This window comes from Phalacrocorax aristotelis, chromosome 6 (genome assembly GCF_949628215.1).
Source record: "Phalacrocorax aristotelis chromosome 6, bGulAri2.1, whole genome shotgun sequence".
Classification (NCBI taxonomy): Eukaryota; Metazoa; Chordata; class Aves; order Suliformes; family Phalacrocoracidae; genus Phalacrocorax; species Phalacrocorax aristotelis.
The window spans coordinates 34,289,106-34,303,891 of record NC_134281.1 but is presented as its reverse complement, the minus strand read 5'-3'; the positions used below and the strand labels follow the sequence as shown (position 1 = coordinate 34,303,891).

General features: G+C 39.1%; 1 protein-coding gene across 5 annotated transcripts in view; it reads right to left on the bottom strand.

The window, feature by feature from the left end:
- Positions 1-14,786, bottom strand: part of DNM3 (dynamin 3) — a 180,786-nt gene that overhangs the window by 64,545 nt on the left and 101,455 nt on the right. For 4 of the 5 annotated variants that reach the window (XM_075097092.1, XM_075097090.1, XM_075097091.1 and 1 more), the window contains exon 15: positions 2,618-2,727. The exons of the other annotated variant lie outside the window; for it this stretch is intronic. In XM_075097092.1, coding sequence (XP_074953193.1) covers positions 2,618-2,727 — 110 coding nt within the window. The remainder of the gene's footprint in view (positions 1-2,617; positions 2,728-14,786) is intronic. 5 annotated transcript variants of the gene reach the window in all.

Sequence of the window (14,786 nt, the reverse complement as noted above, 5' to 3'; positions counted from 1 at the left end):
TTATTAAAATTTTTCTCCTAAAGGGATTTTGCTTGAAAATCAAAATACTTTAATTGAACATTAAGAACGTTTGCACAGTTGATTAAAAAAATGCTGCAGATCATGGGGGTGGAGGGGAAGGGGCGGGAAAGAGATACAGAATAATCTCCATGCTATCATGGAAGCTGGAACAGATGATTTTGCCTTTGTTCTTTAATGATCTACATCTTAAATAGCAAAATGGTTCCATAACCGGGACCCTCAGTGGACAAACTCGGAAAGAGAAAGCTGATTTCTTTCTCAGTTGCTAAGGTTTTTTCTAATTAAAAAAAACACAAACACCATCCCCTGCCCCTCCCCTCTCCCAAAACCCAACCAGAAACTAAGTTAACTTTTACAGGAATTTTGAAAAGCAAGCCATATTCATGTTCACACACATGCATTCAGAAACCAGAAATCAATGGATTAGCATAAAGTAAAACAACAAAACTCCTTATTTCAACAGATCTTTACCGATTCCCTATTTCAGTTTCCCTAGTAACCTGGGACAGGGAACACAGACCCCAGTTGAGGGCCAGATCACTTTACTCAAGCCTCAATATCTCTGCTTCTGCTGACACAATCTATGAATTTAAGAGACAGTGGAAACTTGTTTTGACCAATTTGTGCCAGACGGCAAATTTTTAGAAATATCAAAAATCAGCTGTTTTATAATAACAGAGGAATTGCTGTTGTAGTTTCAATAAATATTGCTTCAAGAACAAGTTCTGCCTCCTTTTAAGCTGGAAGACTGGCTTCATAAACAGCCTCTCCCAAAGCAAAGCTATTTTGTCATCTTATCGCTGTGCTGTCATGTCTTAACATGCCCGTATAGATATACGGATGGTTTTAGAGCAGCCTTGCAGATGCTGGAGGGTCTACTCACAGGCCAAATGGGCAGGGTTATTACAGACATGGCAAACATTTTTGACATCCGATTCTGAAACCCTTGCTGTTCAGTGTGTATGAAGATTCAGTGAAAATGTGAATGTGCAGCTATATAACACCCAATAAATCCCAAACTTGCCAATGGAAATGCATGCTTCTCTTCGAATTTCACAGCAGCTCAGCGATTAATATTTAGGATTATGAAAATACTCAAAGCCATTAGCCAAAACAAAGGAGAAACAATGAGCTAAAATTAACAGATTTCTCATGGAAGGAACTTAATATGTACAGCTGATACCAAGTTATCTTTCTTGACTGATGTACATACAATGTTGGGACAATTCACACATATCTGATCTATAGCAGAATAATCAGAATTAATTAATTTCCAGCATCTGAAGGTCATTGATATTTTTAAAAAACATGGAAAGTTTTTAAAAGGTTTTTTCTGTACTCCAGAAATGCAAGTGGTCAAGTGTTTGAAATCTTATTCCCAGCAAGTATTTGTGCAACATACTTTCAAAGGGCATCTCCTGGCAGACAATGTCCACATGTAGGCTAGCTGAGATGTCAGCAGATGTAGGCAAAGCCTTCACGGGGTAGTTCAGAGTGAGACTCACATTGCGTCCTCATGTTTCTGGGGCCAGCAGAAACTTGACAGCCCAGAAATCCTGGGCTTTGCTTCTGCTTTGCGGGAGGGAGGGGCATTCCTTGCTTCTGAAAGGACTATTTCTGGCCAGTTCAGGAGCAACAACAGCTGGCTCTGCAGGGAGCCACATCCAGCCTTCATCATCTTGAACAATATCTGAATATATTGCCAAGCTTTGGCGGTGGAAGAGGGGAGTGGGTGTGAAGGGACTTAGCAGAAGAGAAGAGGAAAACATAGGCATCTATCCACGCTACCACTACTATTAATTTTACTTATTTTCCCGAAAAAGAGCTTAGAGAAATTATCTCTATCACCTTATCTATCACCTTATCTGCTGAAATGCAATTCCACTGAGACTTGCATTTGCAGCTGTCTCCTCTTCAGTAAAAAAAATAAATTTTATTTACAGGTCACTTGTATGTCTTTAAGTGTTGTCATGTCCCCTTGACTTATTTGTGCATAGTAATCTGAACTGGCTGTGCATCAGGAATAGGCTTCTAAAGAGCATCCACATCACTTAAATCAGAGGCTGGAGTGTGAAAGAAAAAGAATGAGGCAAACACTACAAAGCAAAGATTCTAATTAATTAGGTAAGCAAAGGAATTTCATTTTTCTCCATTCAAGCAGTATTTAAACCCAAACAAACAATAGAATGACTCCCAAGATTACAGACAGGCAAGATTTTCCACTGGAGAAAGTGAAAAGCAGTGACGCTGTTGTGATTTACACCAGTTTAATCTGGTCACAAGGTACAGAAGTCATGAATGTTTTGGTAAGCCTAGGTGATTGCCAAACAAAACAAAAATAGGATCAGGAGATGATTATTCAGCCATACAGAAGAACTAGATGACTAATCATGGAGCTGTTTCACCCCATGAGTGGCTAGGAGGACACTAACCTTTCATCCCATGGTTGTGCAACAGCAAAGTAGCAGATAAATGAAGAGTATCAAGATCTTTGTTCACTCAACATAGTGGAAATACCAGAACTGTACTCCCAGTTATTAAAATGCTCAGCCAGATATTTTTATAGAAGTATCTGCAGAATAGCACATTTTCTTACCTCTGTTCTGTGTTAAACAATGCAAAGATATGTTTGCTAGACATGAAGCTCTTTTCAACATCTCGCACTTTCAAGTTGTCCAAAGGAAGCATATATTTCTTCTCTTTTTCCTAGGGGGAAAAAAAACACACACACACAACCAAAACCACATATTAAAATAACACTATGTAAGAAGTCTTGAAGCTTGATCTCAGCAAGCTCTATTTAGTCAGTAATGCCTTCAGTACATTTATCATCATAAGGGAATATCCAAAATTGAAATGCCTGCTTATCTTTTGTAGACATGCCTGTAACAGAAATGAAACCTCAATTCCAGTTCTGTTTTTCACTGACCCTTTTAAAATAAGTTCCACCTCAAAAACATAAGCATCTATATTTATTATTCTTTATTCCTCTGAATTCTAAAAAGAAAAGGATCAGACTTAACTAAAATGGAAGTCTTTAATCAATATAGAACTCTTCTAACATATCTATGTAGCTACTGTAGTAACCTGTGACATAAAATTCATCTCTATCTAGGATTACTATTATTAATTATTTAGGGGTGGCATTTGATGATCCCAGGGATAAATTTTCATTCCTCCAGTGGAAAATACAAAAATCATACAAATCAATCAAAATCATACTGTCATCAAAGTTTTATATATACTATATACAAACAAAATCAGAGTCTAATCTAACCAGCTTGTTCCTCCAAACAGCAGGAATGATCTGTTCACTCTTGCTGTAGCCGACTCCTTTTGCATTTTCATCACAGCTCTCATTTATAACACATTCTCATTTACAGCACAATCACTATAATTTCCCCTTTTCTAGGTTTCTTGCTTCCTGTCTCTCCAAATTAAGGACTAGTAACACTGTCAAGACACCTGATGATGTCAGGGCAAAAAAGCCCTAAGATTATTAGCTGTTACCATTGTGTTAAGCTTCCTTGAAGTCCCCGTACTGATGGCTAAACCAGGGTAAACCTCTCCATTTTGCTTTGCAAATACACCTGGTGCTAAGTAGAAACAATCTAAAGACAAGAGGAGCAACACTTGCATCCTCATACCCCCATTCTGTCGCCATCATGGTAAACTTGCTGACCGGTGTACTAAAACAATAGGAGTTTAACAGCTTTCAAAGGCCATTAAGGTACTGTTAATGCTAGTGCCATTACCACGGCAGCAATGGAATTGGGAGAGGGTTTATGCCCTGGAATTTGTGCAGATACCAAAAGTAGTTCCTGTGAATTTGGCCACCCAATGACTCTATGGAAGTACAATAAATCACCAAAGTTGGAAAGCTTAGGATTCCTTCACAGTTCCTTATCTGCCAACATGAAGCAAGACTGACTAGTCTCTGCCTAGCCATCATCTGAACGAGCTGTGAAGCCTAGCACCCATTGCACTTGCTGGAGAATTGTGAACTGGGGCATCACTAATGGTGGTTGGCTCAAGTAAAACATATACACGTGATAATAGTTTATTGTATGCCATAAAAAGGGGCAAAAGGAACAAATGAAGCTAGGGATCATTTTTCCTCAATACATAATTCCCAGAAGAAATACACAAAAGTAACTTCCACTGCACAGAACTGGAAGAAGCCCTAGCTAGACTGAGGTGTGTGGACTGTGAGGGCAGATGCAATTCCACTTGGCTAAGCTTCAGCAGATTGCAAAACTAAACTGGATGAGAATATACCTGAGAGTGAAACTATAAAAATATAGTGACATGTCCAACAATGGTTCACTTTCCTAGACACATCCATAACAGGCCTCAGTAGAGGAAAAAGCATATTTCAAAGGTCCTTCTGGAAAAGCATGGTTTCTACTGTCTTGTTTTGTTGAATAGAAGTTATCAAATCCAGTGTGGGAGTATTACATAAAAGGTATCTGATGGATTTTCAAACTGCCTCTAGCTTAGCCATCCAAGAAATTATTACCCACAAAAGATCATACATATGTATATTCTTGGTACTCTCATCTAACAACAACTCCAGTGAAGGAATCTAGTTCTGAGCTATTTATCACAGTTCACATCTATATTCTGCTTCCAGGGAATACATACTATCTGAACCTTTTGGTCCCTCCCTGAAAGGAGAATATACTGTCATCCATTCAGTAAGTATCACCACCAAGATAAATAAAACTTAGCAAAGTAAATTCATAATTTGCCAATAAAAAGTAAATAAATAATAGCAAATGAAACTAAATAAAGAACTTATAGACCAGATATTTATGTATAAAAATTAGAAGTACGCTATCCTCTAATACTGACTTTTATTTATATGATCTGTTTTGATATTATAAACTTATGTCCTAAATAGTTTTGGTATCATTTAAAAGGAACAGTGTGTTAGCTTTGCTGCCCTGACGAAGTGACACACACTTGAAAAATATCCCAGCATATATATTCAGGAGAACACATATTCAACTTCGTATTAAAAGCAAATAATTTTTTCAGTTGAAAGCTGGACTGCACAGTAATATAAGATACTTTGTTCTGTATTTCAAATATTTCACACAGGTTATATATAAAAAATATTTTGGGCAGAAATATCAATGGTACTGATATTAACCTAGATAAGCTTATTTTTTATTCTTTAAAACTCATCTTTCACTATTACAGAATATGCTTATAATGATTTACTATTCAATTACCAGAAATTTAAGAAGTTTCTGATGAAGTGTTTGTTCTGACAGACACTGTTTACTGACAAACCAAGCAACCACAGATGAGCAAAAATAGAAACTGATGAAAAAACTATACCAAGAATCTGATTGTCTAAACAAAAATTCCACAAGCAGGAAAGTTTTCTAAATGTTTTATGCCAAACTGTGAGAAAGTGTTTCTTCTGTAGCCACCAGGAAAAAGGAAATGCCTACTGAAGGCTAAGAAGTGCTTGGTATTTATTTACATGCCTCCTACCCACATGCTGAGACAGAGCAGTTTCCAAGAAAGGGAAATCATAGGGTGCCTATGCTTGAAGCTAACAGAGACAGCATGTCATATATGAGAGATGAGACCTAAATACTGCTTAGTTCCAGGAGAAAGGTACTACTGCGACATTAAAGTGTGGCAGCAAAACCCATAGCAACTTTTTTTTTCCCCAAAGAGGAAAAAGGTATATATAAATGGCAAATGAGCTAATTCAACTGCAGATGAGCCCAACACCATTTCAGCCTTAGCTCAATTAATATTATTTTATGGCAGGGAAAAAAACCACTCCAGCCAGGCCTATCTGTGCATGTTTCACATCCTGAGAGAGTGACAGCATAAGAAACCGGGAATGTATGAAGCCTGGGAGGAATGGGGCTAGGCACACTTCTGCAAGTGACGACACGCACATAACTGTGGGTCCAGTTTGTCCCCCTCAGCATTTGTTCTTTTTTATTTATAGCTTTTTATTTTTATAATGGGGCAGAGAACTTAAGCATGACATGAGGGGAAAAACCAGCACATGCTGATCTCATGAGGAGACTTTGCCTCTCTTTTTCCTATACAGAGTAGAGAAGGAAAAAGTGGGAGGTAGCATGGCCCATTCCTGTCTCTGTGACATGAAAAAAAAAAAAATCCCCGTAATGCACCTTAGAAAAACAAACCAACCTGCTAGCCTGGGGAGGCCTTCCCACCCTTGAGATGATGTTTCATCACTCGTGGGCATACGTAGCATTCACATCCTTAATGGACTAGTTCTGCTCCCTGACAGGTGAGTGAGCTGCCAGAAACTGACAGCATGATGTAAATATGCCATATTACAACTGCCCCTTCCTCCTGCAGTGCGTAAATGTACTAAAAATAATTACTCTGAAGTCCAAAACGGCACAAGGGGTGCAAAAAATACAACAGCACTTCTCCTCCCCCCAGCAAAGTCTCAGCCAGCACTTCCAAGCTAATAAACTTCATTTTCAGCCAGAGGCAGAAATTATTCTCTGCTTTTGGAACTTTGTAGGCTCCATCAGAACAGCAGAAGAAACAACCTTGGACACAATGTCAGCCTACTGGATTATATGGGGAACAGAAGTCCTTTGCTTCAAAGAAGACATATTGTTAAATTACTTCAGCCTCTCAGTTATCAAAGGTGATTCTCATTTTTATCTGTCACTTCAAGATGGCTACTGCATAACAGCAGCATGCAGGACAAACTCTACTCTCCATTTCGTATCCTGAGGAACAGAAGCAAAATTCATGCAGGACAATTTAAATATATAATGCTTGGATTCTGAAAGGCAGGTCTGAGCCCGAGCGCTGGCTGTCACGCTTTCAGTTATGTCACGGGGAATTGAGCTGGTATGCTCACCACTTTGTAATGCTTTTTAGAACACCAGTTTCCAACTGGGGGGGTCATGACACCAACCAAAACCTGTCTGTGCTGATTGTGGGGACCACAAGTTCAAAGAAATCAAGCTCCCAACTGGAAGTGCAGGCCACACTGGAAAAGTTGGAACAAAGTCTGGTTTACAGCAGAATTCATTCTGTGCATCATTTGTACTGAAAGTACAACCCTCAAGAGTAATTACTGTGGACTGATAGCAAATATAGGTATCCATGGAATGCCTCTGCCATTAGTATCAAGCATTAACAAGTATCGGGTGTTAATGAGGCAAAATAATGAACTACTTTAAAATCATACCCTCATTTTACAGACAAGAACACACAAAAGAAGCATTGGCTTGTGAACCTGCTGAGCCAGAGCGATCTATATTAAAGAAGAAGAAAAAAAAAGGGAAGTGGAAGGAAATTCTGGTGGTGGTCTGAAACAATGCCTGTTTACTCCTGAAAAGGAAAGGCTCAGATTTGTTTACACCTAGGTGCTGCTCTCACTGCCAGTGCAAAATAGCCTACTCTGTGGCATTTGATGAAAATGCAAACTATTAAGATGCCTCATAGCAACTTTTACAGCAATTAAAATCAATATCCAAGAGTTAACCATATTTTAAATATACCCAAGAGACAGTTACTGTGTTTCTAATTCAGTTTTTCTCTCTGTTTAGAAAGCCACAAAACATCTTCACAATGGTGTCTGCTTTACCACACTTGGCTTTAAAGCATACTCTGAAAAATGAAGCATGAGATATTTACATATTATTTTTCTTCAAAAGTTTGTAGTAAAGCCTGTTATTTTATTATAGACAACTTAGCAACGTGGGATTCAGGCCTGAATATGCTCCTCAGTACAGCTGCAGAAAACATAATTCTAAACTGTCTGTAAAATGAAGGAGCTGCTTTAACAGAGAAACAATGCATACATCAACATTCTAACATTGTTATGAAAAATGTAGCAAAAGAATACTTAATAAGTTGCACATGAGAAGACCACATTTCTACCACCTATGCACCTCTCCCTCCAGTCTTCTGCAATCAACTCCTACATGGCTTTAGCTGTTGATAATAAAGCACTGAAGTCAAGCACTTTTCCAAGAGTAGTTTCTTTCCTTTGTCCACTGAAACCAGATTCAAACCACCATAGATGCCGATTCTTCAATAAAGACAGCCACATGGGCATCAAGAAGCACTCTTATATGTACAAACGATTCCCTATGTCCTCAAGTGAAACCCTTCAGACAAAAATTTTAGGGGAAAAAATGAAAAATTGTCTCACTCCCTGAGACTCCTCCACAGGCACGTGGATTACACCTTCATGATGCACTACCATTCCCCTTCCTGCTCTGCTCTCACCATGTGCCAGGTGAGCTCTGTAGCTGTGCAACACCACAATGGATGTACATTACCTAGAGAGGAGTATTATTATGTGTATCTACATTGACAAAAATTATTCAGTATGACGTATTAGAGAGATGTCACATACAGGCACATATATAATTAAATACCAGCAAAGACACAGACACTTTATGTAACATATAAGGGAAACAATTCTAGAAAATGCTAAAGAATAAAATGAGAGCTCCAAACTGAAAATCTCAATACCAAAATGTGACAACAGCTTAGGGTGATAACCCAGACGGCCAGAAAAAAGGATCACATGGCACAGAGCACAAATACCAAATCTTATATTCCCTCAGTGTTCCAAGACCGTAGTGGAGATAATGAGTCCTTATACAAATCAAAGCTGAAAATGCCAAACCTGAAACTGCAGCTGAAGAAGAGAGATCTGATGACAGAGTCAAGCTATTTCAGGTTTGAGTTATTATTATTTTATATTTTGCATTTGCAGTATCTTTTCTAGGCAATTATGTATACTCCTGGGGAAAAAAAAATCCCAATCTTTTAGTACCTCTTCCCACAACATATTATTAAAAAAAATAAAATCAAGAGGCACATTATATCTCTGGTATTTCTTCTGAATTCAACTATGAGATTAAACCTGATGCTAATGTTAAATCAGTCCTTAGTGGTCTTGTAATTCCTTTTACAGTGTGTTATTCATTTCCCACAGTATTTTTCTCTCATAAGAACCAGTAACATTTGTTTCTGCACTTTCCTTCTCCTCAAACTTCTTCAGGAATAGAACCACAAGACTTCGCAACTCTGTATTTGCAATACTTCATCCTTTCAAGAGATGGTCACTGGCGTCTTTCTTGACAAGAGTTGACTATCCTGCTACATTTCAAGACATCACAGATGTACACCAATACATAATGTCTATTTTGCAGCACAGCTATCAGATTTTGATTCAGGGTTTGAAGGGAGCTGAAGCTGCAGCTTGCATTCATGCAGCACATACCAGAGCAGAACCTCACAATCCACCTGCTCGGAGTTGGGCAGTCCTGAATACCTCCTTCTCCTTGCCTGGAGAAGAGGATGGGCACAGCACACAACCACAACCAACCAGAATCCATGGTTGCTCAGCACAGCACTGCCCAAGCTGGCCTTTAAGTGGGAGATAACAAACCTTCTGCACCAAGCTATCTCCATGTGGTTGCTGCCTGCATGGCAGTCCCCACATTACAGTACCCAGATAAACAGCTTTGCCACTGTCCATCTCTCAATAATGAGGGGTGGCTGAGCAGGCATCCCACTGTATTAGTGCAGAGCCTGAATGGCTAGATTAGAAAAAAAACAAAAATCCAGTTCTTTCACTGGTACTCCCTGTGCCTTTACATGATCGGCGCATCAAACAGAAATGTAGTAGTTTCTAGAATATATAACAAATTCAACATGATTTAAGACTGCCCCTCTTCAAAAGAGGTGTTTATTGTCACAAGTGGAAGGGCTGGTCTTTCACTGGTCTGTGCTGTGGGGATGTGCTGTCAGTAAAAGGATCAATCTGAGAAAGGGCCTGATGAAGAGGAAATCTCTGTTTAGCTCCTATTAGTTAGGATCTCAAAAGGTCATTTTGAATTCGGGAAATCTTGTCTGGGAAAGAAGCCAGCAATTCCTCTGAACTGAAGTGGTGCTGGCATTTAAAATTGAGAGAAAGCCCCAACTGATGAACCAGCTGACAGTCTGGAAAAATTCTGCTGGATGCATCTAGCGGCTGCTCCGAAGGTAGAGGGGGGGGGGGAGGGGGAAGTATCATTTGACCTTTTTATTCCTTGCAATGAAGCCTGCTTATGACAGCTTGTTTTTCTCTACCGGTGCTCAAGTTTTTATTTTCACTCTTCACCTACTGCAGATCAGCCAACATTCACAGTGGCTTGTGGCAGCGATAGTGCAGGATAAAGGGCTTTGGTGCAGCACGTCTGTGCTGGCAGAGGGCAGAGTGACAATGACATACCAGTTCCTGGGAGATCTGGCTCTTCAGCTGGGTACAGCTTTCTATTCATACAGTTTACAACTTTGCTTATTACATATGTGTGTGTATAAAAATATTTTTTATATATGTATATAGATACACACATTTTTGGTGGTGGGATGTTTTGATTTAAAGGAAAAACATCATTCCTGAAACCTATTCTCTTTGAATATAAGTACAGCTCAGATTTCAGTCTTGAGAAGGTGATGGTCTGGGTAGATGAACCTCTCCAATCTAATGACCTCTTGTATTAGGTATACTAAGTTATGGAAAAAAAAAGACGGTAAAGTTATGGAAAAAAAAGATTAGGTATACTAAGATGGAAAAAAACCAGTAAGTTTAACTGCATTTTCAGCTTGCTGGACTCCCTCAACTTGCACATGCGAGAGCCTCTCATTTTTAAGCCTCCTGAAATTCCTTGGCAGGTACATGAAGAAGATACGCCTTTGCTACTGTACCCTTGTTTTCTGCAGGAAAGGCATTTCTTAAAACTCTTCTAACTTTTGAATGCGTTTCAGTTTCTATAAAATGAATCCTAGAAAAGGTCCAACTCAGGAAGCCACCAGATACTTTTTTTTTGGGTACTGAGTCACTTGGAAAGACACTATATGCTTTATGTGTGCGAATGCATGTGTGTGGAAGGAAAGTTCTTACTAAAATCAAAATGATAAATATACAATTACATAATTATGTACAGAAACATTAAGGAGGATTTTCCTGAGGCAACACATCTGCCTCTACAAGACTCCTGAAGATGCAACAAAATACACACACAGAAATTAGTTCATGGTATTTATGCTGCCCTCTTGCTTGTTATCATTAAAAGCTTTCAGACAGTAATCAATTTCACTGTGGTGGAGATAACTGCAAAATGCATTAAGAAGTTCACGCCTGTGGCAATGGTCACTGAAAATATTTTGGAAAGCATCCCAGAAGTATAAGACTTTTTCCAGACATCAGAGAGAAACTGCTATGACAGAGCTTCTGGTGTCAAAACTTCTACCCCACCACCTCTCTTCACTTTTTTTTTCAATAGCAGCATTTTTTGAAAGGTACATTTCAGCTGTTTTTTTTTTAAGCAAGCCAAGATACTTGGATCACGGAAAACATTAACTTCTGAGACAACTGGCTGAAGAGATCTCCTTCCTTGCTCTGCATAATATGTATAAATATACCCTGGCTTCTTAATTTCATCAAAGAAAAACTGTTGAATTACAACAAAAGAGTGAGAAAACCACCTTTTCACTCTATTGTAACAACTTTTCTGTTTTTCTATAAAATAAGTAGCCGTGGGGATGTTTCTATATTAAATAAACAAAGAAAATAGAATACAACATAATCATCAAGCACTATTTCTACTTCATATCAAGAACATTACCTTCAAATGCTAAGTGACATATGCCATCAAATCTTCAAGGGAGAGGGTTTTGAAATGTGTTTCAGAATTTGACAAAAGATATCCTAAAATAATTATGGCAATGTGCAGGAAAACCTGCAAACCTCTGCCCTTGGCAAGTAATAGCTATTAGATTGAAGCCTCCTTAGAAACATTCATCAGGAAGACTGTTTCCATGAAACTGTCCCAGACCGAAACACTCCTGAGGCTCATAGCCAAAGCTGTTCCTCAAACTGACCGTCAGCTGTTTCTAGACTGTAACCCTCTGAAGAAAGAAGTTGCTTCTCAATGCACTTCATCTGTCCCAGTAGGTACTTGAACATGAGTAGGGGTTGCAGACTTTATCATAGCAAACCCTGAATAATAAATTAATTCAGGAAAAGGAACCTGACAAACATGGGCATTGGAACATGGAAAAAAAGGTTAGCAGAACATTCAAGACAGCATGAAACTACTAGCCCTAAGAACAATCAAGAGCTAGAGGACAGCAGCAAAAGATGCAACATCAAAGCATTCTTTAAAGCTACTGTCACTAAAAAAGTGACTGCAAGGTGCCAGGCAGTGTTAGTCTGCTACTGACTCCTACCAGTAGAGTAAGTGCAGAAGGAAGTGTGTGTAGGAGAGCTGCCAAACATGGTAGTTTTCAATCTGCAGATGCTGCATATTAAATGAAAACACCTGAGTGTTGCTCACCCACAGGCAGCTCTTTCCTGATAACACTATGTTGTTTTTTCACATGCGAATGCGTGTACCATGGAGGACACTCGACACATTGCTGGCTATTTCACTTGTGCTGCTCAGCTGTTCACATGCAGCAGCATACAGAAAACAGAGATCCTGTTCCAGTATCACCCTAAGGGAAAAGTACATCAAGCTTACAGCATACCTTAACAACACACAACTGAGAGAGGGACAAATTCCACTGCCTTGGCCACGTGCTCCCTTTAAATACCATGGCAGATGATGAACTTGGAGAGATGCCAGCAGGAGGTAGCATAGTTTGGGGAAGCTTAGAGCAGCACCTCTGGAAGGGAAGAGACATCCTCTAATACAAATAACCACGACTGTTCAACTGTCATCACCGCCCTTTTGTTTGATGGCAGAACTTGATTAATTTATTGACAGATCACCTTTGCCAGTACCATACATGCCCACCTTTGAGTCCTTGCCGAATTAGAGTGACATGATAATACCCGCACACCAAACTCTTAGAGACTGTCAAATGCTTGGCCCCAAAGGCAGTTCTCCTGCAGGCCCAGAGCAGATACTGCTTATGTCCGGTAACAGATTATCCAAAGCTATGTTTTATAGCCAGCTAGAACAGAGCGCATAGCTAGGAAACAGGCTAGCGAAACATTCTGCAACCATAAACTCAAAGCAAATCTTCAGTCATGTGGTACTAGTTTCACTACATTGGAGGCAACAGCTAGAGGCTTCTGCTAAGAGACAGATCGTGCCCCGCCGCAACCAAGACCTACGAACAAAGCAGGACTGCCACTGTGCAGCGTGAGAGGCACCGGAGGGAAGTGGGGTGCTCAAGTCAGGAGACAACATCTGTGATGCTTCTGGCTGCCAGATTAACTTCCAAAGCAGCCGCAAAGGCTCAGTCAACCAGAGACTCCATCATCATTGCTGTGAGCAATGAGCACAAAAACTGGGCAATGAGAGTATCTCTGAAGAGTATCAGCACCTGGGAGGAGGCGGCATTTCCTTTGCTTCTGCATGGTGGATGTGGTCTTCAGTAACTGCCAGGTTAAGAATCTTGCAGTTACATTCTTCTGCTATCACAAAATAACATCCTTACAAATAATTTTAAAATATTTTAAATTGTTTTTCTACTTTTCACTGTATCGCTTCCAATCCAGACTAATGCCAAATCTTGTCTTTTCTTGCTATGACATTTTAAAATGTCATTTCTCCTTTGTATAAAATAACATCATCTTTAAAGAATTCCAATTCTCCCTTGCCTGGATTCCTGCAATCAACTATTATTCTGATTCAGACCTAACACCTTCTTTTATTCCATGATGTTTGCTTAGGGAGGAAAACACAAATCAAATATACCATTTGTAGACTAGAAGTTGTGTTAAGATGACAAACACCTGCATTCACTTAACCATCTCTGTTAAGATACTGTCAGCTGGACTCCCCAAGAACACAATTAGGGAAGGAGCTCTTTCCTAACAAAAAAAACCTCTAACCAATGATCAAAATAGCTGTAAGAACTATCTTCATCACACTTTAAAGATCTGCAACATGCAGCTTCAATAACTGTTGCTGGTGAAGTGATTTTATGAAAATAACATTTTAAAGAGTCAATAAACAAGACAAATTTGTGCTCCAGTGAACTGTCTGTACATGCTTAACCTCAGCTGTTTCACAGAACCTATAAAACATACAATGTCTTCGAAAGTCTCCAGGAGTTTCAGAACTGTAAACAAACAATGACAATGCCAAGAGGTAATGACATTTTTGCGAACATGGAAAAGACAACAAAAAAGGCATATTGAAATCTGAAAATTGAAACACGCCTGCAAAACACACTGATTTTTTAATAGTATACCATGGTATTACATATGGGAAAGATAACACCCCTCTGCTTCTCTGGAAGAAAGTGAAATATTTATTAGGAAACGTAGTACTTCGTTAAGAATATAGTTCTTCATTGATGCTGACTCAAAATATTGTAGACTATCAAAAACTGGCCCTAAACTTGCAGGACACCATTGTATTTGTAAAGAAGCACTCCAAAGTACATACGCTAATTCTACATAACATTGACATACGGCACTGAATTCCCAGACAGTCAGTCAAAGTTCTGGGCAGGAAACCAAATTCCATGATTTTTTTTTTCTTCAAACACTATGTCAAAACACTCCTATTACTCGTTACTTGTGCTTGGAAAGATATACTCCATTACTCCCTAATGTCGTTAGCTTTTACAGATACCGCAACCAACAAGGAATTGCTGCTGGAGAAAATATATTACAACTGTTTTCTAACACTGACATACTGAGATTGTTTTAACGTGAAAGAGGCATGGTGACAACAAAAACCGAAGTAAGTAGAAGATAACTGACAAATATAGGTACAAAA